General features: G+C 42.1%; 1 protein-coding gene across 2 annotated transcripts in view; it reads left to right on the top strand.

The window, feature by feature from the left end:
• Positions 1-19,304, top strand: part of gpr45 (G protein-coupled receptor 45) — a 30,433-nt gene extending 11,129 nt beyond the window's left edge. For both annotated transcript variants that reach the window (XM_033022609.1, XM_033022610.1), the window contains exons 2-3: positions 11,883-11,968; positions 17,728-19,304. In XM_033022609.1, coding sequence (XP_032878500.1) covers positions 17,938-19,080 — 1,143 coding nt within the window. In that variant the 5' untranslated portion in view covers positions 11,883-11,968; positions 17,728-17,937 and the 3' untranslated portion in view covers positions 19,081-19,304. The remainder of the gene's footprint in view (positions 1-11,882; positions 11,969-17,727) is intronic.
• The last annotated feature ends 4,046 nt before the right edge of the window (positions 19,305-23,350 follow it).

Consider the following 23,350-nt stretch of genomic DNA (forward strand, 5'->3'; position numbering starts at 1 on the left):
GCTAGAGAATTTACTAACGTCTCCAGGAATTAAGTAAGGTTATGTAATAAACAACTTAGATAAAATGTCAATTAAACATTAAAAAATGTTATTTATTTCTCATTATTCTCATTTTTATTTAAGCCTCGGAGACAGAACTCAAAGCAGGGACTTTGACTAATGAAGAATCACCTGGCTCTTCTATTGATGTATATCTTTGAATCTTTTAGCAGAATCAGTAGGTGGTACAGACACTTGAGCCGCCTCCACCGTTCAATAAGATCATAGCTGATCATATTGATCAGTCTGATGAAGGGTCTCGACCTAAACATCACCCATTCCTACTCTCCAGAGATGCTGCCTGTCCCACTGAGTTACTCCAGCAGTTTGTGTCTACCTTCCATTTCAACATTAAATATACTTAAAGACTGTGCTATTTGTTGCTTCGCCCATCTCAAGCCCTGTGGCGATGGGGGTGGCAGGGGAAGGAAAGGTGATGTAAATGTAGTTGAAGTGTGGAGCTGCACATTACATAAAACCATAGACTATAAGTCATAAGAGCAGAATTCAGCCCATCGAGTCTGCTCTGCCGTTCGATCATGGCTGATCTATCTTTCCTTCTTGACCCCATTCTCCTGCCTTCTCCCCATAACCTTTGACACCCTTACTAATCTAAAACCTATCAATCTCCACATCATAAATAGCCGATGACTTGGCCTCCACCACCGTCAGTGGGAAGGAATTCCACAGATTCACCATACTATGGGTGAAAGTGGTTAAGCCAGGGAAGCGATTACACTAGAGCCACGGAACTCAACATCCAGGGGCACAATGGGATGCTCTGACTGGTCATCCCGTAGTTGGCGTGGTCTTTCTCCGTGCTTGGTTGTCCCCTGTGCTTCCCACACTGTACTTCTGCTCTGCCTTCCTGGGACAAATAAAGAACCATTGAGCCATCAAACCATTGAACCAAAGTGGATAACGTCATATTTCCCAATGTTATCTTCCAATTAGCATCCTTTCACCAGCCATCACCAGATTTTTAGCATCCACTTTTACAACGTATTTTGTCACGACCATGTGCTCAGACCAATGGAGATGTTAGCCAGTGGGATGTTTGTAGATAGGAGGTCATTTAATGAAACAATAGTGGCGATTGCAAGTTGTCCATTTTGGAATGACTTGAGTTATCAAATGACTTAATTCGTAGATGGTTGGGGTCCCTGGATTGCAGTGTTCCAGAGGATCAGTTTTATCTTTTGTTCATGACAAACCGATAATGTTGATGATGTTTTTTTTTTTAATTGAACCTTTCACATGGTCAAATGGCACTTCTAGCATTTTGTTTAAAATTTTCTTGATTTTTGTTTGATTTTCTTTTGGCCATTTGAAAATGTCTGATGCTAGGAGGAGGTGGCTGTGTTTCTGTTTTCAGCAGTGACCTAAGTGCACAAATTATCACCTACGTAAGTGGCTCTGACTCCCACACTGAATCCAGTTGTTAGACATTAGCCACACACAGGTAGAACAGCTAGTGACAGTGAATCTGTGTGATTAAGCAATTAACATACTTCCTACACTTTGCGTTAAAATCTGAGTCAGACCTTTTTGTAATAAATATTGATTTTGTACCACAGATGGTTCTGTGGTGTCAGGGTAAACATTTTTACTTTACATTAAATGTTCTTTTTCTCCATTTCATCCCCAGTTAATGTTATAGGAGCTTGAACTAACCCATTCGTCCCATAGAGTCTACTCCGCTATTCAATCATGGCTGTTCTATCTTTCCCTCTCACCCCATTCTCCTGCCTTCTCCCCAAAGCCCCCGACACTTTGTAAAAACAGTGGCTTGTTTTTATCCCATTTGTATTCAATGGAAACTACTGTAATAAAAATGTCATGGTCCTTTTCTGAGAATGGTTCAACAGGTTCAGCATGGTAGGCTGCTCTGGAAGGTTAGACAGGTACATGGATAGGATAGGTTTAGAGGGATATGGGCCAAACATAGGCAGGTGGGACTAGTGTAGATGGGGCATGTTGGTCAGTGTGTGCAAGTTGGGCCAAAAGGCCTGTTTCCACACTGTATGACTGACTCGATAATAAGTTTTTTAGGTTTAAGTATTATTATCATGTGTACTGAGGTACAGTGAAAAGCTTTGTTTTGCTTGCTATCTAAGCAGATCAGATCAGATAAATACGATCGTCAAACTCATGTGCAATAGATAGAGCAAAGCGGAAGAGACAGAGTGCAGAATATAGTTCTCAGCATTGCAGCGCATGTTCCATAGACAAAGTCCAATGTCCTCAATGTGGCAATATCAATTTCCATCTTTTACTCTAATAGAGTAAAATACCCAACAGGCCATGCCAACAGATAAAGTAATTAAAAGCACAATCAGATTTTTTTAAATGTGGATGGGGAAGTGGTAAGAGGGATCTAAGGTGACTCACCACCAAAAGGCCTGAATCTGAGGCATTAGTTGAGCTTCAAGACCAGTAGAGGTTGGTGAGGTGAATGGTGAGTGTGGAAAGATTTGCAGTCAAAGCTGAAGATTTTGAAACCAGTCCATTGTAGGGTGGGGGACCCTGGAAGATCACAGTACACTGGATGAATGTGAGTCTTAAGTCGTCACTATGTATCAGTATTACTGAGGGCTGGATGAATGTTTTAGAGTTAAAAGCAACGTAGTAGAGCCGACAGTATACCATAAACCCTTGTTATAATGGACCACGGGGTGGGGTAAACCAGCATCAGCATATCCTTCCTACAGCATCCGACCCTGTTCTTTGGTCACTTTTTGTCCCCATTTCTCTAATAAAGGCAGGACAATTTTCACATGTTGAGTTCTTTTGTAAATGGCAAGTTGCAGTTTCATTTTTGAACACGCAACTCTCCAAAAAGGACAGGACTGCCCACACATGTCAGCTTTTGTATTTGCAGGTTAGTGACAGGAAAATGCATCCGCCAGTCATTTTTTTGGTGTGCCTCCATGCTCCTCTGGAAAATGCAGAGCCATCGCATTTATCGCATTGTGTGTAGAACTGCAGTTGCTGGTTTACACGAAGATAGGCACAAAATGCTGGAGTAAATCAGCGGGTCAGGCAGCATCTCTGGAGAAAAGGGATAGGTGACGTTCCTGGTTGAGACTTCTTCAGACTGTTGATTTGGAATGGGATACCCATCGGCATTTACTGCCAATTTGCTCAGGTAGACGTCCATTTCTCAATGTGTAGGTAGGAACTGCAGATGCCGGTTTAAACCGAAGATAGACAAAAAATGCTGGAGTAACTCAATGGGATAGGCAGCACCCAAGGAATGGGTGACGTTTTGGGTCGAGACCCTTCTTCAGACCCTTCTTCTCCATTTTCAATGTTACATAATTGCATCACGGTGAAGAATGCTTCCTGAATGCTAATCCCAGTTTCTGCGGGTTCTGCCAGATTAATCCCCTCAAGTCACCTACTCCTCTTGCCCATTGGAAGCAATCATGTTGGCGCAGGCAATAATCGCTATTTCCAATAATCCCAGAATTAGACAGGTAAACTGTCACAATCATAAAATAGTGCAGCATAGTTTTTTTAAAACTAGCAGCCCTGACAGATATTCAAGTAGTTATTCCATTTCCTTTCTGAAAGCTACCATTAACTCTGTAACCATTGGTCTATCAGGATATAAAATTATGAGAGACATAAATATATTAGAATGTCAGAATCTTTTTTCCCAAGCTGAAAATGGCAAAGACTAGAGTACATACAGTGGCTTTAAGGTGAGAGGGGACAGATTTAAGGAGATGTGCAGGACAAGATTTGTGTTTACACAGAAGGTAGTGGTTGCCTGGAATGCGCTGCCATTCACCAAAGGTGATGGTGGAGGCAGATATGATAGTGGCATTCAAGAGGCTTTTAAGCAAGCACATGCATAAGAAGGAGATGGAAAGGAATGGACCACGTGAAGGCAGGGGAGATTAGTCTACACTGGCATCATGTTCGACACGGATATTGTGGGCAGAAGTACTGTAACTGTTCTGTGTTCTATGTTCTCGCAGACCATAAGAGTGCTCTTGGTGTGAAGGAAAGAACTGCAGATGCTGGTTTAAATCGAAGGTAGACGCAAAATGCTGAAGTAACTCAGCGTGACAGGCAGCATCTCTGGAGAGAAGGAATGGGTGACGTTTCAGGTCGAGACCCTTTTTCAGACTGATGTAAAAGGAGTGGGCTGGACAGAGATAGAATGTAGTCAGAGACAGTAAGACTGGTGGGAGAACTGGGAAGTGGGAGGGGATGGAAGAGAGTGAAAGCAAGGGCTATTTGAAGTTAGAGAAGTCAATGTTCATACCGCTGGGGTGTAAGCTACCCAAGCGAAATATGAAGTGCTGTTCCTCCAATTTGTGCTGGGCCTCACTCTGACAATGGAGGAGGCCCAGTACAGAAAGGTCAGATTGGGAATGGGAGCGGGAGTTGAAGTGCTGAGCAACCGGGAGATCAGGAAGGCTAAGGTGGACTGAGTGGAGGTGTTCAGTGAAATGATCGCCAAGCCTGCGCTTGGTTTCGCCGATGTACAGAAGTTGACACCTGGAACAGCGGATACAGTATGAGATTGGAGGAGGTGCAAGTGAACCTCTGCCTCACCTGAAAGGACTGTCTGGGTCCTTGGATGTCCTTGGTGTTGCATCTCCTACAGTTGCAAGGGAAAGTACCTGGGGAGGGGGTGGTTTAGATGGAAAGGGACGAGTTGACCAGGGTGTTGCGTAGGGAATGGTCTCTGCGGAAAGCAGAAAGGGGTGGAGATGGGAAGATGTGGTCGGTAGCGGGATCCCGTTGGAGGTGGCAAAAGTGTTGGAGGATTATATGTTGTATGCGACGGCTGATGGGGTTGAAGGTGAGGACAAGGGGGACTCTGTCCTTGTTGTGAATGGGGGGAGCAGAGCTGTGGGATATCAAGGAGACCCTAATGAGAGCCTCATCTATAATGGAAGAGGGGAACCCCCGTGCCCTAAGGAATTAGGACATCCCGAAAGAGTGCTCTTGTTGTTTGTTCCACTTGCAAAGTTATATCATGTACAAGTCATTCCTGTGCAAATCACAAATCACCAACAAAGGTGCTGGTACTGAATCCGGGGGTAACGCCACTCTAAAATTCCTTCCAGCTCTGTTTTCTATTTCTTAGCCAACTTTGAACTTGTGCTGTTACTGATACATTTATCCCATCTGTTACAATTTTGCTGATTGGCCCAATATGTTGCAGTTAAAGAAACAATTTTGAACATCCATTATCAAATCACTATCAGTCCTTTTGGATTTACTTTAGGTAGGTGCACTGGTTCTGCCTAAATAAAACCTAAACCTTGCACTTCTATTACACGTTTAGCTTTTGCAAATACTCCCAAGTAGTGTGAGAAGTGCGAGCAAATTAAACGGAGGAGCCAAAAGAGGATAAAAGGTGTCATTAGAAGCGTGCATTGAAATTACTTGTTTGTGTGAAGCTCATAGAGTAAACTGTAACTGTGATAAATACAACAATAAACCCAGGGATGAGTGCAAGCCAGCAGAATGGTGCAAAGATTGTGGCGCTTACAAAAGACCTAAGTGAAATGAAGTAGATTAATGAGTAAGAATATGAGGCAGCAACTCTGGGAATGGAGTGTGAAAGAGGTGATGTGTTCACAAGTCAGAGGCAGTGGGGAAGTTGCCGTTTTTAAGTCTGGACATCCCCAGTAGATAGAAGAGAGAAAACAGAGTTACCAGTGTGACAGGTATATATGACGATACTTCAGTTGCTGTGAAGACGGACTGGAATGAAGGAAGTGACGAGCCTCTGGTGGACTTCCATTCACCACTTTAGACACTAGAGATACAGTGCAGAAACAGGCCATTCGGCCCACGGAGTCCATGCCGACCAACGATCACCACGTACACTAACACTATGCTACACACTTGGGATAATATTACATTCACCCAAGCCATTTAATCTACAAACCTGAACATCTTTGGAGTGTGGGAGGAAACCGGAGCACCAGGAGAAAACTCACAGGGAGAACATACAAACTCCGTACAGACAGCACCCGTAGTCGGGATCGAACCCGGGTCTCTGGCGCTGTAAGGCAGCAACTCTACCGCTGCGCCACCATGCTGCCCGAGTTGGGTGGGAGAAAGCTAGAAGGGAGGTGGGGGCAGGACAAAGCCTGATAAATGGGTGCAAATCCAGGTGGGGCACAGGGTAAAAGAAGGGGAAGGAAAATGGGATGTTTGTAAAATTGGAGAATTCCGTGTTCATACTGAAGATAGGCGCAAAATGCTGGAGTAACTCAGTGGGTCAGGCAGTGTCTCTGGGGAAAAGGGATAGGTGACATTTTGGGTTGAAACCCTTCTTCAGACTCGTCTTCAGTAAAATTAGGATGTAAGCTACTCAATCGGAGTATGAGGTGCTGTTCCTCCAGTTTGTGTGTGGTTTCATTCTGGCAATGGAGGAGGCCCAGGACAGAAAGGTCAGTATGGGAATGGGAAGGGGAGTTAAAATAGCTAGCAATCGGGAGATCCGGCAGGCTTTGACTGACCAAGCACAAGTGTTTGTCGAACGGTCGCCTAGTTTCTACTTGGTTTCGCAGATGTAAAGGAGGCCACATCAGGAACATCAGAAATGACAATACTTTGGTGACCAGTATTCTATTTGTGAAGCACATTGTACTCACTTACACTGAAGGGCAAAGTCAGAAAATACTGAATGTCCACAACAATCAGCCTGCATGTGAAAATGGAGAAAGGAATAGCATTTGAAAGTGTCTGCAAACATAGGTTAATGCTGTTAATGATGAAACTCGCCGCAGGGTCAGTTTAACATTCCCTGCCTTAGCAACATGAGCGAAGAGTACATGGCCTTTTATTGACATTTAAAACTAACAATGAAGAGCACCGTGGTCAAATCCTGCCTAGCAACAGCATATGAGTGAACAAGAGAGGCTTCACGTTGCCTCAAGCTGATTTTTCTCAACAATGTATATATTAGTGTTAATATAATGCTACAACATCTTGTCTGTTGCATGACATTCCAATGCAGTAATATAAAAAAGGAAACACATGCTTGAAAATTTTTCCCTCTGCTTATTTTTAATTTTCATTTCATGTTTCTATGTTATTCCAATTCCTGCTTTGATTTGTTGCTTTATTGGTTTACACATAATAGTGATATAAAATATTGCATACCTGAAGAATGATATTTCTATTTTCAACTTCATTTCTAGCTAAGAGCAGTCTGTTATATCCAAAAGTCATTAGTTACAAATGAATCACTGGCCATCCATGCTTAATTTCTGCAAGTGGGTGAGGTGCCAAAGTCTTGGATATTCACCTTTGTAATTGTGCTTGGTGTTATATAATGCAGATAAGAACTCCAGGAGAAATCTGTAAAAAAAACACAATTTCAAAGATCCAATTCATGTGAATCCACTAAGCTAATTAAAAATGTGAGTTGCAGAGGATATTGAGAACACAGAGCCGAGAACCCTGGATAACATGAGCTATTGAAAAGAAGGAGTCATATGCCAGGCAAAGGCAGATGGGATTGTGAATCCCTTGAGGTGTATAGAGAGTGTAGGCCAACACCTGAAATGAAAATCAGGAGGGAAACAAAGGGACATTTCAGTACAGTTTAAATCCATCCAATTTATTCAGTTGCTGACATTTGCTTATCTTGGATTTGCAGCTTCTGTCATTATTTTCCCTTCACATCCACAGTTTTCAAGGTACCTCACATTGCATCACGAATCCTAACATTTGTCCTCAAATTCCACTGCAAAGCAAATGTTGTGTCAATAGACAATGTTTCATCATTTTTACACCATAATAAAATTCTCATGTGACTATGATGCGACATAGTGTCGCAGCAGTAGAGTTGCTGTCTCACAGTGCCAGAGACCCGGGTTCGATCCTGTTTATGGGTGCCGTTTGTGTGGAGTTTTTAAACCTTCTCCCCGTGACAACATGAGTTTTCTCCGGGTGTTCTGGTTTCCTCCCACATCCCAAAGACGTGCAAGTTTGTAGGTTAATTGGCCTCTGTAAATTGTCCCTAGCATGTAGGATGCAAAACTGGGGTAACACAGAACTAGCTTAGAGGTGATCAGTGACTCGGTGGGCCGTAGGGCCTGTTTTCCTCATTGGGACAAAGGGCTATATCTGCACTGGATCTCTAAACTAAAGTTAACACTGGTCCCATGTTATTCTACTTTCCAATCCATTGTCGAAACACTGGGAGTAATTTACAGAGGTCAATTAACCTACAAAACTGCATGTTTTCGGAAAGTGGGGGAAACTGGAGCACCGGGAGAATACCCATGTGATCCCAAGGAGAACGTGCAACCAGCAACCTGGACAGCACCTGAGGTGAGAATCGAACCTGGGTGTCTGATGCTGAGGGACAGTAGCTCTACCTGCTGTGCCACTGTGCCTCTCCTGGTGAAGATAGAGGGGGAGAGTCAACGTGAAGATGTGTGGGGCAACAAATGTGCTGCAAAAAGCCTCAAAATAATTGTTACAAACATTTAGAAAATTGATTTTCTATTGAGTATGGTTGGAAGGAAGAAAAATGGTGCAATTACCTTCAGACAAATGTCATCAGCAAAGTCACAAGCTGTTGTGAACAATGGTACTTTATTGTCACATGTACTGAGCTGCAGTGAAATTCATTTTTGCACGCAGTTCAGTACGTATTACTCTACATAAGCACCTTAGATGCAATGCAAGTGTTTCCTGAATACTGATCGTGAAATGACTGCATTATCTGGATGTTGTTGGGTGTAGCGGAAGAATGGACATCTGAACTGCTCAATGCCAGATTTAATACAGCAATCTAGTAGTGTTTGATGTATTGATATCGACATGATTAAATCCAAATGCACACAGATCAGGTGTCTGCACAAGTAACATCAGTCATCCCAAAGAAAATGTTCACTTTGATTTTGGATTGTCAGTTAACAATTGAGACAAGAATGTTAGCATACAAAGCAGGTTATTTTCCGTACAGCTAAATAAATGGATGCAGATTCCAATGAGGCAAATAAGCAATGCATCTAAATCCTTGTGAAGGCTTCCAATCAACTCGATTCTACTTTAGTCTTCCATTTTCTAAAATTGCTTCTCCGGCCCAATTCACTAATCTTGTATTGTGCCCTTCGTTTACTTTCTGCCCACAATCTCATGAATCGGATTCCACCGTGCAAAAAACACACTTGAACCTTGATCTAGGAGCAGAATTATGCCATTTGGTCCATCGAGTCTGCTCCATCATTCAATCATGGCTGATCCATTTTTCCCTTTCAACCACATTCTCCTGCCTTCCCGCCATGATTGGATCAATTCTGCTCCTATGATATATGGTCTACATGTTTTTTTGGATGGTGGGATTTGATTCATGAGATTGTTAGGTGAAAAGAATAATGGGCTCAATATTAGATTGGTGCAAGTTGGTGCACACTAGGTACCTGAAGGTGGACACAAAATGCTGGAGTAACTCAGCAGCATCTCTGGAGAGAAGGAATGGGTGCCGTTTTGGGTTGAGACCTTTCGTCAGAGATGAAGGACCTGTTTCTGTGCTATACATTTGACTATGACAAAAAGGGAGACATAAAATTGATCAACAGAAAATTTCATAGGAACTATCTTTTTTGGCCACAATTTTCCTTCTGTGCTCCCTCTGTGTCATCTTCAATGTGGAGCATTTAGCTTAGTCCCATATTTTTGCCAGTCCCATTAAAGACAGTGTGCTTTTGTGCAACACTTGCACCACCTTTTTACTAGTTTTTATTACTATTTTATATTTAATGTGCATTTTGAAAGTGGAGAAAGGTGAATTACCTTTTTCACCATTGAACTATTCTAAAGTACCCATTGAATCACACACAAATCGCACACACTTGAATTGTCTACTGGGATATTTGTGTTACCGTGGAAACTAAAAGCAGGTCATAAACTGAAATGTTCATTGATTTGGTTCAACAAATTGAAGTGTCAGAATTGATTGTGGAGGTTGCTGTGTGAACGAAAACTGTTTCAACGCACTGGATAAGTTAAATAGTCTGTTCTTTAACTTTCTTAACTGTTCTTTAGGAGAGGTTTGAGATATTGTACCAGATTTGTGTCCCCATTTTGATGTCTTCTGTACATTGAAGTGCATTTTATTCTGGAAACCATGCACTAACATTCTGAATTTGGCACAATCTTAAGATAAACATTGAGGTCACGTGGCAGAATTAAGAAAGATGTGATTGCTTAACCAGGGGATCTGAAGGGGAGATTACTTTCATCTAAGAATATCCAGAGAATGAAATATAGAATAATAGAATATAGAACATAGAATAGGTACAGCACGGCAACAGGCCCTTCAGCCCACAATGTATGTGCTGAATATAATGCCAAGACAAACTAAGCTCATCTGCTTGCACATGATCCATGTCCCTCCTTTCCTTGCAATCTAAAGGTTTCGTAAACACCACTATCATATCTGCCTCCACCACCACCCTTGGCAGCATGTTCCACACACCCACCACACTGTGTAAAAAAAAAAACTTATCCTGCACATCTCCTTTAAACTTTGCTCCTCTCACCTTAGCTAAATAATGTATTGGCCTTGTAACCTACTATCGGCTGCTTCCTATGAAGCTACACGAACTACATAGCATAGATTTCTCCTGATCTTCTGAACATTTTGGGCTGGTAATTAAAGAAATATTAGTTCTTACAGAATATTTCACTTAATCTATTTAAAGATACAAATGAGTGTCTCAAACCTTATGCATCAAAGAACTCTGCAATCTCTTACCAGTTAGAATTTATGTTTGAATGTTCTTGACTAAATGGACAATTTACACTTCCCGCTAGCTACTCCATTTGCTAGATCGTTGCTCACTTGTTAAACTTATCTATATCCCTTTATAATCTCTTTGTGTCCTCCTTACAGCTTACTTTCCTACCATTCTGAAGAAGGGTTCCGATCCGAAACGTCACCTATTCCTTTTCCCCAGAGATGCTGCCTGAGTTACTCCAGCACTTTGTGTTTATCTTTGGTATAAACCAGAATCTGCAGTTTCTTCCTTCACAAATGATGTCATCAGCAAATTTAGTACCTTCTTTCAAGTCATTAATATAAACTGTAAACCATTTGTTAAATTTTACCAACTGGTAAAATACTAATTTATGCCTATTAATGTCCCGTTAGCCACCTTATTTTCCATTCACACCAATACATAACTTCCAATACCATCAGCTCTCAACTCTCCCGCAAATCTCAGTACATCCTCCATTTCCCCTTTATCCAAAGCATTTGTTACTTCCATAGATCAGAGAACAGTACAGCATAGGAAAGAACTTCATTTAATAACTCCAGTAATACAGCCAACGTGACTTGGCTCCACTTCCAGAAAATGTGTTGCTTTTGATTATTTAGTTAGCCTCAGAATATAGTGCTTCTTCTCATACTTTATTTATTGGGCAAAGATTTATATTTTTGACTTTAAATCTATAACCCAGTTGCTCAAGGTGAAGACTACTTTCTGAAGCAATTAAGCTCACTGCTGTCATATAATTTCTTCTTAATATCTCCTTCTCTGCATAATTATCAGTAAAATTGGATAACAGTAACCCACAAATGCGTACACTTGCTTGATTTATTACATTGGAGGTAAAATGCTGCTGAAGTAATATGTATCTATAAAGGTGATGTACTACAATTTTACGCAAACTATCATTGTGAGCTACTAATTGAATCTCATTTATTTGATTTATGTGGAACTTCTTTTGATCCAACTTCTATGGTTTATAGCTAATTTTAAAATGATAGAAAAAATTGTCCTCATATTAGTAATGAAAGGGTGTGAAAGTGAATGGTTGATGAGTGAATTACTTTGTATTACTAGATTATACTCAAGATATAGATACTGACACATTCAAGACCACAATCCAACTTTAAAATGCAGCACAAATGGGACACTTATGAAGAAAGGTAAGTTATCATCTCGTTCTTAGTCATTCACTTTTTAATCAGTTGGATCGATAATTATCTGACTGTTTGAAAGTGCTGGAGGTTGGGTGATCACATAGTTAAATATAGTAAATTGCCAGTGTGGCAGTTTAATTGCTATTCTGCTGCTAATGGACTGACCTGATTATGGTGCACATCTAAAATGCATTCTGCACGTTTATCAAGGAGCCAGCCACTCTTCTATTGTTTCTTTCCATCAGCAGATTAAGAAGTCTGGCATGGGGTTTGTCTGCAATTGCAAGGTTGACATTTTCCAAGCTGTTACTTGCATTTCATACACAGATATGTTTTACAGTACATCTCTACTTTGATTTCTGTGTTCATGATAGAAATATGCAGAGTCTGAAGCTGGACATTTGTTTAGTTTAGTTTAGTTTAGAGATACAGCGTGGAGACAAGCCGTTCGGCCCACTGAGCCCGCGCTGACCAACGATCACTAGTCCTATTCTACGCCATAAGGACAATTTACAGAAGCCAATTAACCTAAAAACCTGTATGTCTTTGGAGTGTGGGAGGAAACTGGAGCAAACGGGGAAAATCCACGCAGGTCACAGGAAGAACGTACAAACTCTGCACAGACAGCACCCCAGGTCAGGATTGAGCTGGCGCTCTGGCGCTGTAAGGCAGCAACTCTACCACTTCGCCACTGTTGTTTCTGATTATTCATTAGTAGTTCATCACTCCCAACAAATGTAGTGGGTCTTTACATATGGAATCCAAATACTTTGCAGAAAGCACCTTTCAATTGCAGCTTTAGAGCTGTTAATTTTGGATATGTAGGTATGATTATACCATCAGGAGAGTCTTGAGAGAAGTATGTAACATTATGAGAGACATAGATAGGGTAGACAGTCAGAACCTTTTTCCCAGGGTGGAAATGTCCAATGCTAGCGGGCAGAGTTATAAGGTGAGAGGGGAAAAGTTAATGGAGATATGTGGGGCAAGCTTCTTTACATTGAGAATATTGAGGGGGGGGGGGGGGCTGGAATGCATTGCGGGGGGATGGAGGCAGATACGATAGTGGTGTTTAAGATACTTTTATATAGGCTCACGGAAGTGCAGGGAATAGAGGGCTATGGATCATGTACAGGCAGATGAGATCATTTAACTAGGCATCATGTTGCTAACATTGTGGGCCGAAGGGCTGTCCCTGTGCTGTACTGTTCTATGTTATGTGTGGAATGAATTTTGATATTGCAGCACACATTGCTGTCAGTTGGGAGTTTAATAGCTTCATTGGGCTCAACATTTATTATTTGTCTTTGCTCACATTAAAACTAAGGGAGTTATGAGGAGAGAGGGGGAGGGGACAGGGGAAGAATTGCAGCTTTAATTATCTTCCCTTCTACCAACCTACGAAGAAGAGAGAATGTTATGAGAGTTTGTTGCTGCTGTTCTGTGGCTGTTGTCATGAATTTTCACCCTCTCGTACACATTCTCTCGCTCTTCCATAGAGCACAGGTACAGACTCTTCTGCCCACAATAACTGTGCCAAACATGGAGCCTGATTTAAACTAATCCCTTCTACCTGCATGTGATCAGTACCCCTCCATGCCCTGCATATTCATCAGTCTGTCTCATAGACTCTTAAATGGCCAATTCGTAACTTCTTCCAGACACCCACCACCCACACATCTCTTTTAAATGATATCCCTCTAACCTTTAAACTGTGCTCTCTAGTATTTATCGTTTGCACCCTGGGGGGAAAAAAGGTTCTGACTGTCCACGCTATCTTTGCCTCTCAGAATGTTAGAAACTTCCATCAGATCTCCCCTCAGCCTCCAACGCTCCAGAAGAAACAATCCCGGTCTGTCCAACCTCGCTCTCCTTGTGGCTAATACACTCTAATCCAGGCTGCACCCTGATAAAACTCTTCTGCATCCTCTCTAAAGCTTCCACGTCTTTCCTGTAATGGATGGACCGGAACTGCGTACAATACCCCAAATGACTTTGGGCATATTTTGCTTGGGCAGCTTACAACCCAGCAGTATGAATATTGATATTGATTTCTCTAATTTCAAGTAACCGTGCATTCCCCCTCTCTCCATCCCTCCCCACCCTAGTTGTTTTGCTGGTTTCACTGTTCGTATCCCTTCGTTACCACCTCATCCACAGCCAACAATGGACCCTTGTGGGCTCCACCTTGCCTGAGCCGTCTTTCATTTGTTTTGTTCTGTACCTTTTCATACCTCTAGTTTCCCTCTCCTCTGACTCTCAGTCCAAAGAAGGGTCAAGACCCGAAACATCACCTATTCCTTTGCTCCAGAGATGCTGCCTGACCCACTGAGTTACTCTCCAGCTTTTTGTGTCTATCTTCAAAGTTATTTAAAACTCCAATGCAAATTCCCCCCCCCCCCCCCTCACTTCGGTCCAGGCTTTGCATCTACAAGCACCACTTAATTTTATCGGGATAGTCGGCCATGGGATGCATCAAGTCTATTCCGATACAACTCCATTGCAATGCAATTGCTTGAATCTATGACGACACCCTGGGCTATTTTGTTATTTCTCGTGGTCAGAGGATAAAATATTGCTTTCATCTGGAAACATCAAACATTCCACACTGCGGGCAAGACAAGTCCATTATTATTCTAACTCCTTCGTAGAATTTATGATGCACATTCATCATTCTCTTCAAATCTCTTTATTGGTGTCTCTTGCATTCTGGCGAAAGGAAACAAGAAGTGATCATATTTCATCAGAGGCGACAATGCAATTCATTTCCCGCAACGTCTCCATGTCTTCAGCACTTCCTTAAGCCCCTGTCCCACTGTACGAGGTAATTCAACTCGGAGAATGTCCATAGCGGGTCTGTAGGAGTTCGTGGATGTCTTGTAGCGGTTCGTAATGCTAACGATAGGTATAAAAAGTAACAATATTTTTCATCACAAGTATTTTTTTACTCGTGGACATTTTTTGCAGGGATGAAAAAACGTCATGAGTTACCGGATGTCCCGAGTACCTACCGTTAGCATTACGAGCCGCTACGAGACATCCACAAACTCCTACGGACCCGCTACGGACATTCTCCGAGTTCGAATCGGGAACATTCGGGAGAACTCGTGAATTACCTGGTACAGTTGGACAGGGGCTTTACAAATACTGAAATATTTTCCACCCTGTCCCTATCAGGGACCTGCACCTGCCGGCTTTGTTTTCACCACTGTTCGGCTTTTTCACTGCATTGCTGGAACTCCATTATCTCTCTCTGACACCTTGGTGGTGATTTCTTCACCGGAATGGAAAATTACTGCTTCCAAATGCACGAAACAGGAGATCAGTATCCTCTTGCACTATGGAAAAGAAGTATCCACAGCCTCGCTCCCATCCCTTCATATACATTTTAGAGATACAGTGTGGAAACAGGCCCTTTGGCCCACCAAGTCCCCACAGCCCAACGCTCACCCCTACACTAGTTCTATCCTACACACTAGGAACAATTTACCGAAGCTTTTGGGATGTGGTATATAACCGGAGCACCCAGAGAAAACCCATGCGGTCGCAGGCAGAACGTACAAACTCCACACAGACAGCACCTGGATTATCAGCACCAGGATAGTCAGGATTGAACTTGGGTCTCTGGCGCTACAAGGCAAACATATAAACTGATTTTGCATGTTGCTATCAGTCTTCCCAAAGGCAAAGCCCCCCCTTGTTTGTTTCATTTCAGCCCTTTGCAGGGTTAATCAGCACTGCAGGAATTCCTCTTGCTGCTAACTGTGTGAACTATCACTTGCTCCACTATTACTTCAAAAGCCAATTGAGCCAGAAATTTGTTTGAACCACAGAGAGATGAGTCAGGATTCCTGGATCATTCATTTATCATTAATGGATGCTGTTTGTTAAAGACACCTTCAAAAGGGGAAAATTGAAGTGTATCTCCTTTAGAGCAGAGCATGGATCAGCTACTGCCAATTGAAGAGCTCAGCAGGGATGTGGTGGTGGTGGCCAAGACTGAGACTCCCTGGTGTTGCAAGAAATCTCATAGCCTCACTAGATGTATCAGGATGAAGCATGCACACACATAACTACAGTTGTTCTGCCTCCTCCTCCACTGCCCACCCAGAGGTTGAGCTTAAAAAGGGGACGATAATGAAAGGGCTACATCTCCTCCTTTTATGCAAAGGCAGCTTGGAATAAGAGGGAGGCTACCTAAACTTGAATGCAGTTCCCAAATGCAGTAGAGGAGACCACTGCAGCTAAAGGATAGAGGGGCCAACAAGCTTAAGACCACCATAGGGATGTGCCATTTGTCAGGTATGTTCACGGGATGTTGTCACGCCAGAAAGGGTGCAGAAAAGATTTAGGAGGATGTTGCCAGGACTCGAGCGCCTGAGCTATAGGGAGAGGTTGAGCAGGCTAGGACATTATTCCTTGCAGCGCAGGAGGTTGAGGGGTGATCTTATAGAAGTTTTCCAGAACATGAGAAATAGGCAGGGTAAATGCAAAGAGGCTTTTACCCAGAGTAGGGCAATCAAAAACCAGAGGACATAGGGTTAAGGTGAGGGGTGAGATTTAATAGGAATCTGAGGGGCAACTTTTTTACACTGAGGGTGGTAGGTAAATGCAATGAGCTGTTGTAGGAGGTGGTTGAGCCAGGTACTATCATAATGTTTAAGAAACATTTAGACAGGTACATGGATAGGATAGGTTTGGAGAGATATGGGCCAAAACGCAGGGAGGTAGGGCTAGTGTAGATGGGACATGTTGGTCGGTGTGGGCAAGTTGGGCCGAAGTGCCTATTTCCAAATTGTCTGCAGTTTGCAGATAGGTGCAGTTTGCTAATTGATCCAAGTTCTGGGCTTTGTACTGAAAATTGTAGTCTAGAAGTGTCGAAATGGGATGAAGGAAGCCTGGTTGTAGGGGAGACTTTTAAAGATTATGGATGCTAACTGCTAATTGTAAATCTAAAAATTGTCTCTAACTGCTAATTAGTTTAGTTTAGAGATACAGTGTGGAAGCAGGTCCTTCGGCACACGGAATCCGCACCGACCACCAATCACCCACGCACCAGTTCTATCCTACACGCTCGGGACAATCTACAGAACCTAATTAACCTACAAACCTGTACGTCTTTGAAGTGTGGGATAAAACCGGAGCACCCTGGAGTATATCCACACGGTCACAGGGAGAACGCACTATGGGAACTTCACTCGCCCCCCTGCAGGAACTATATGTCAGGAGGTGCAACTCCAGAGCCAATAAAATCATGGGAGACCCCTTCCACTCCTGCAACGGACTGTTCCAGCTGTTACAGTCAGGCAAACGCCTCCGTTGCCATTCTGTGAGAACGGAGAGGTTGAGAAGGAGTTTCTTCCCAGAGGCCATTTGGACTGTAAACTCCTATCTCACCAGGGACTAACTTTACTGAACCCTTTTCCTTTCGCCCACAATATTTAATATGTAAAAGAATATGTGATTCTGTTTGTAGTTTGTTTGGTTGTTTGTTTGTTTGTCTTTTTGCACAAAGTCCGTGAGCATTGCCACTTTCCATTTCACTGCACATCTCGTATGTGTATGTGACGAATAAACTTGACTTGAATTGACTTGACTTGAACGTACAGACTCCTTATAGACAGCAGCCATAGTCAGGAACGAACCCCTGGTCTCTGGCGCTGTAAGGCAGCAGCTCTTTGCTGCACCACTGTGCGTCCCCAAATTGTAAACCTAAAAATAAAACTAAGACCTTTCTTAATTCTATTTTTGTTTATTGATCCTAGATAAAGAATACTCTGGAAAATATGATACAAGCAACAATTATGATATGAACAGCAACATATAAAGAAGACGAATCATATCAAGATTTCCCTGCAGTCTGTAACATCCAATGGCAAAAAATAGTTATTTCCTTACAATATGGAATATTTTGCATCTGTAAATTTAATGTTAGTGTATGAATGTAATAGCATTAAGTTTTTGCCCAGAAGGGAATGAGTGACATTTTCACAATGATTGGATGTAATAGCACTCTTTTAGAGAGATGTATCCCAGAGATTTTAAATGCGACCAATCCACTTGTGAATTCAAGCAAGACAAATCTTCACATCTTTATAAGGATAATATTAGCAGTAGTGATGATGTCAATGATTGCAATTGGTTTCTTTGGCAATGCAATAGTGTGTTTAATTGTGTACCAGAAACCTGCAATGCGCTCAGCCATCAACCTGCTCTTGGCCACCCTTGCATTTTCTGACATTATGTTATCGTTGCTGTGCATGCCTTTCACCACAATCACCATCATTACAGTCGAATGGATCTTTGGAGGTTACTTTTGCCGGATATCTGCGATGTTTTACTGGTTCTTTGTCCTGGAAGGCGTGGCGATACTTCTGATCATCAGTGTTGACCGTTACCTAATCATCGTGCAGCGACAAGACAAGCTGAACCCTCATCGTACCAAAGTGATGATCGCCATTTCATGGGCAGTCTCCTTCTGTATCTCCTTTCCATCGGTGGTTGGCTGGACTGTGGTGGAGGTACCTACTCGGGCACCCCAGTGTGTCCTGGGCTATTCAGAGACATGGGCCGACCGTGTTTACGCAGTGTTCTTGCTGGTGACCATTTTCTTTGTTCCTTTCAGCGTGATGCTGTACGCCTACCTCTGCATTCTGAACACAGTGCGAAGAAACGCAGTACAGATCCACAACCACACGGACAACCTCTGCTTAAATCAAGTCAGCAAGCTGGGACTGATGGGCGTGCAACGTCCTCATCGAATAAATGTTGACATGAGCTTCAAAACCCGAGCCTTCTCGACGATTTTAATCCTCTTCATCGGCTTTTCATTTTGCTGGATGCCCTACACAGTGTACGGTCTCCTTTCTGTATTCAACAAAAACTTTTACCACAGTCAATCCTTCTACGCCATTAGCGCCTGGTTCTTGTGGCTGACTTACCTGAAGTCGGTCTTCAACCCCATTATCTACTGTTGGCGGATCAAGAAATTCAGGGAGTCTTGTGTGGAATTTATGCCGAAAACGTTCAGAATCCTACCAAAGCTGCCTGGGAGGACAAAACGGAGAATCCGTCCCAGTACAAATTATATTTGTAATGATCTTCAGTCAGCCGTATAAATTAAACCTTTGTACAATGTCTTTAGAAAACATTAGAAAGTAGAATATTTTCCTGTGATGTGCACTTGCCATTCATTGTACAAAACTGATCTGCTCTTCTCAGGACTAGTTGCTACCATTATTGCAATTTATTAATATTGCTGAACTCTTTATCAGTGTTTACATAAATGTGTTACCTGTACAATTATTCTTCTAGTTACATTACAAAGACTCATTGAAAGCAATTCTCTGCACTTTCATGAAATGGAACTGAGGTTTTCAGAATCTTTCATAATGTAAAATAGTATTATGGATCAGGCTCCTCCTCCAGAATGTACGTGATTTTAACTTGCTTAGTTTATCTAGTTTGTTATTTATTATCATGTGTACCAAGGTACAGTGAAAAGCTTTTTGTTGTATGCAGTCCAGTCAGCAAAAAGCATATACATGATTACAATAAAGTCCTTCACAGTGCACAGATACAGGATAAAGGGCACAACGTGCAAGATAAAGTCCAATAAAGTCTGATTAATGATGGTTCGAATGTCTCCAATGAGGTAGATGGGAGGTCAGGACCACTCTCCAGCTGGTGAGATGATGGTTTGAAACTATTGCATGTAGATATGCAGGCATGCAGACACACAGGGAATGGAGCATGTTCAGCACAAGCATTGTCAGCTGAAGATCCCGCTCCTGCGCTGTTCTGTTCTGGTTTGTAGGCTAATTGTCCTCTGTAAAATTCCCCCTAACCTGTCAGTAGTGGATGAGAAAGTGGAATAATGTAAGAAATAATGTGAACGAGTCAGAATAGACTGAAGGACCATTTTCATGTTGTATCGCCAAACAATTTATTTTTAATGGGCAGCTGTTATATATCATCAAGCTGCACACTGTGGAGAGGTATCTTTTTAAAGACAAGTTTTTATTCCTACCCTGACTCCTGAATACTCTGTCCCAGAGAGACATGAATTGAAACTATACTATCTTATTTCACAGAATTAAAAAAAAATATTCAAAACAATTTAGTTTCTAATCCAATCACTCCATTTTTATTTCCCTTGCTCTACCCAATTTAACTCGACTTCATCAGCCTGCGGCATTGTTCCTCTTAAAAAACACAAAGTGCTGGAGTGACTCAGCGGGTCAGGCAGCATTTCTGAAGAACATATACAGGTGACGTCTCAGATCAGGACCCTTCTTCAGACTGAGATGCTGCCTGACCCGCTGAGCTACTCCAGCAATTTGTGTCATTTTTTGTCCTTGTTTCTAATAGGAACAGGAGTTGGCTACCGCTGGCTCCTCACGCCTGCCCTACCAATCAATATGATCATGGATGATTTATGCTGGCCTCAACTCTTCTGTGCAGTTCCGCGTGACCCTCAATTTTTTAATTCAAATATTATATACACATGTTAGAAGAGAGCAGTTCTGAGCTGTTATCTACCTCTCTGGAGACCCTCAGACTATCTTTAATCAGACTTTTACTGGAATTTATCTTGCACTAAATGTTATTTCCTTTGTCATCTACAGTATCTGTGCACTGTAGTATGCTCGATTGTAATCATGAATAGTCTTTCCGCTGACTGGTTAGCACACAACAAAAAAACTTTTTACTGTACCTTGGTACACATGACAATAAACTAAACAATATATATCTAGCCTTCATCACCCTTAGGGCCTAATCATTCTAGATATCCAGTGCTATCTGAGAGAAGAAATTTCCTTTGCACCTCAGATTTAAACTATCTCTTATTTTGTAGCTATGTCCATGACTCTCCCGCTATCCTATCAACCCCTCCCCATAATGCCCCTGTCCCACTTAGGAAACCTCTGGGGACTTTGCGCCCCACCCAAGGTTTCCGTGCGGTTCCCGGAGGTTTTTGTCAGTCTCCCTACCTGCTTCCACTACCTGCAACCTCCGGCAACCACCTGCAACCTCCGGGAAACGCACGGAAACCTTGGGTGGGGTGCAAAGTCGCCAAAGGTTTCTGTTCAGGTTTCCTAAGTGGGACAGGGGCATTACAATCCTGGATGGTTGAATAAGATCAATCCTTAAACCATTTAGCCTCTTGTCGTGAATATCCCCTCGTTCCTTTTGTACTGAAAATATGGAGGATCATGTTTTTATTAGGAAGATTTGAGGAGAGATTTCAAAGTATTTTGGGTGTTATCTGGAAAAGGTATGATTGAAATACCCTGCAGCACCTCTGGGGTAAAATCTTTTCTTCCACAACAACTTACATAAGGCATTGATTGCTGGAAAATTCTTGAAATGTTTATCAGTGATTAAAAAGATAATAGTGCTGTCAAAGATGATGTTAAGTGAATATGACCAAACGTTCAATGAAAGGTGTTGGGTATAAGGAAGGATTGTATGTGGGCATGCTTTAGTGCATGGTACATTGGTAAAAGTTACATTCTTTAAATGGCGTATAGAGTTTTTGGTGAACTGCACGGTCCAAGAATGGTCGGTCAAATGAAAGTCAAACCACGTCAACTGGGAAATAGCAGAGAAGGGAGGTTGTGAGTGATAGCAGTGCTTCGGGAAAGAGAAGTGACAGCTCAGGGAATTGGTAGTCCTTCGACATAAAGTGATGACGCACAAAATTGAGCCCATGCCCTTTAGAGAACATAATAGAGTCGAATGACAACTCAGGAAATTGATGTGACAGTAGACAGACAATGCAGCAGATGCTAAAACTAAGAAGCATTGAGGACAGAACAGATACAATTCCAGGTAATTTAATGTTTTCTGATTTGGTTTTAATTTAAAGGTCCTCTGGGGAAATATATTGGAAGTGGATTAGATGAATGGGATGCATTTGTCTTCAAGGGGAATTTTTCTACTGTGCCGTTCAGAATTCAAAGAACTGCCCCATAGGACTGCTGTTTTTACAACAATCATGTATACTTCAGTAAACATTTCAATTTTAGACTTTAGAGATACAGCGTAGAAACAGGCCCTTCAGCCCACCGAGATCATGCTAATCAGCGATCGTCATTTACACCAGCACTATCTTACACTCCAGGGACAATTTACAAGTTTTACGGAAGCCAATTAAGCTGCAGACCTGTACGTCTTTGGAGTGTGGGAGGAAACTCGGGAAACTGTGGTCAGGATCGAACCCGTGTCTCTAGCGCTGTAAAGCAGCAACTCTACTGCTGTGCCATGGTGCCTAAAATAGTTGTTTAAAATCAGACATTTTAATGGTGAAACAGGTGGTACAGAATTTGGGTGGAAACTGAAATTCTCGTTATTTTTAAAATAAAGACAGAAAATGAGGAAATAGCAGATAATGAAGCAGTTTCAGAGACAGGAATATAATTAACGTTTCTGATCCATTATCTTTTTTATCAGAACAGGTTAAAGTAATAAATGAAACTAGTTTTAATTTGTAGTGTTGCTGACAGGGTGGAATTACAGAGATTGAATGATGTCGGGTGAAGGATTACTGTAAAGTTGTGTCTGGAGAAGGGGTAAATAGGAGGTGAATGAAATCTAAATACCTAGAAGAGAGGGGAAAGCAATACTGACTGCTGAAAATCTGGGGCACAAGGCTGGACGGCCTGGTTATCTCAATTGTTGAATTTTATGTTGAAGACCAATGTTCCAGGTGGTGCAAACAGGTACTATTAAAAATAAATTATCTTTTTACACGGATGCTGCCTGATCTGCTGAGTTCTCTCAGCATTTATTTCATGAGGTTTGAACCTTTCCGATTTATAGGTGGGCAAAAATTTCATCATTTCAACCAAAGTATTTTGAGCTAGCTCTGAGCTACACAAGATCTGTGACTAACCCAATGTGTAGTAAGGAACTGCTGGCGCTGGTTTATACCGAAGATAGAAACAAAACGCTGGAGTAACTCAGCAGGTCATGCAGCATTTCCGGAGGAAAGGAATAGGTGATGTTTCGGGTTGGAACCATTCGTCACCATCTGTGAAAATCAAAAGTTTGCAATAAACCAGCAAACAGTTAGAGAATTAAATTCAATCATCTCTGAACAAGATTCATTATTCTATTCCTTTCCCAATCTGAATCCAATGGCCCACATGTTCAGTTTAAACCATTGTTACCTTACCCGATTACAAACTCTTCTTTCTTGCTAAAGAACGAAAAAGTGCTGGAGTAACTCAGCAGGCGAGGCAGCATTTCTGGAAACATGGTGAGCTGGCGTTTCAGGCCGGGACTCTCCTTCAAACTTCAGAACCCTCATTGTTCTGGCTCCCGGGCAGAAGTGATCTATCCAGTAATTCCAGACATTACTCATGAGATAATACTTTATATATA

This window comes from Amblyraja radiata, chromosome 6, assembly GCF_010909765.2.
Source record: "Amblyraja radiata isolate CabotCenter1 chromosome 6, sAmbRad1.1.pri, whole genome shotgun sequence".
Lineage (NCBI taxonomy): Eukaryota > Metazoa > Chordata > Chondrichthyes > Rajiformes > Rajidae > Amblyraja > Amblyraja radiata.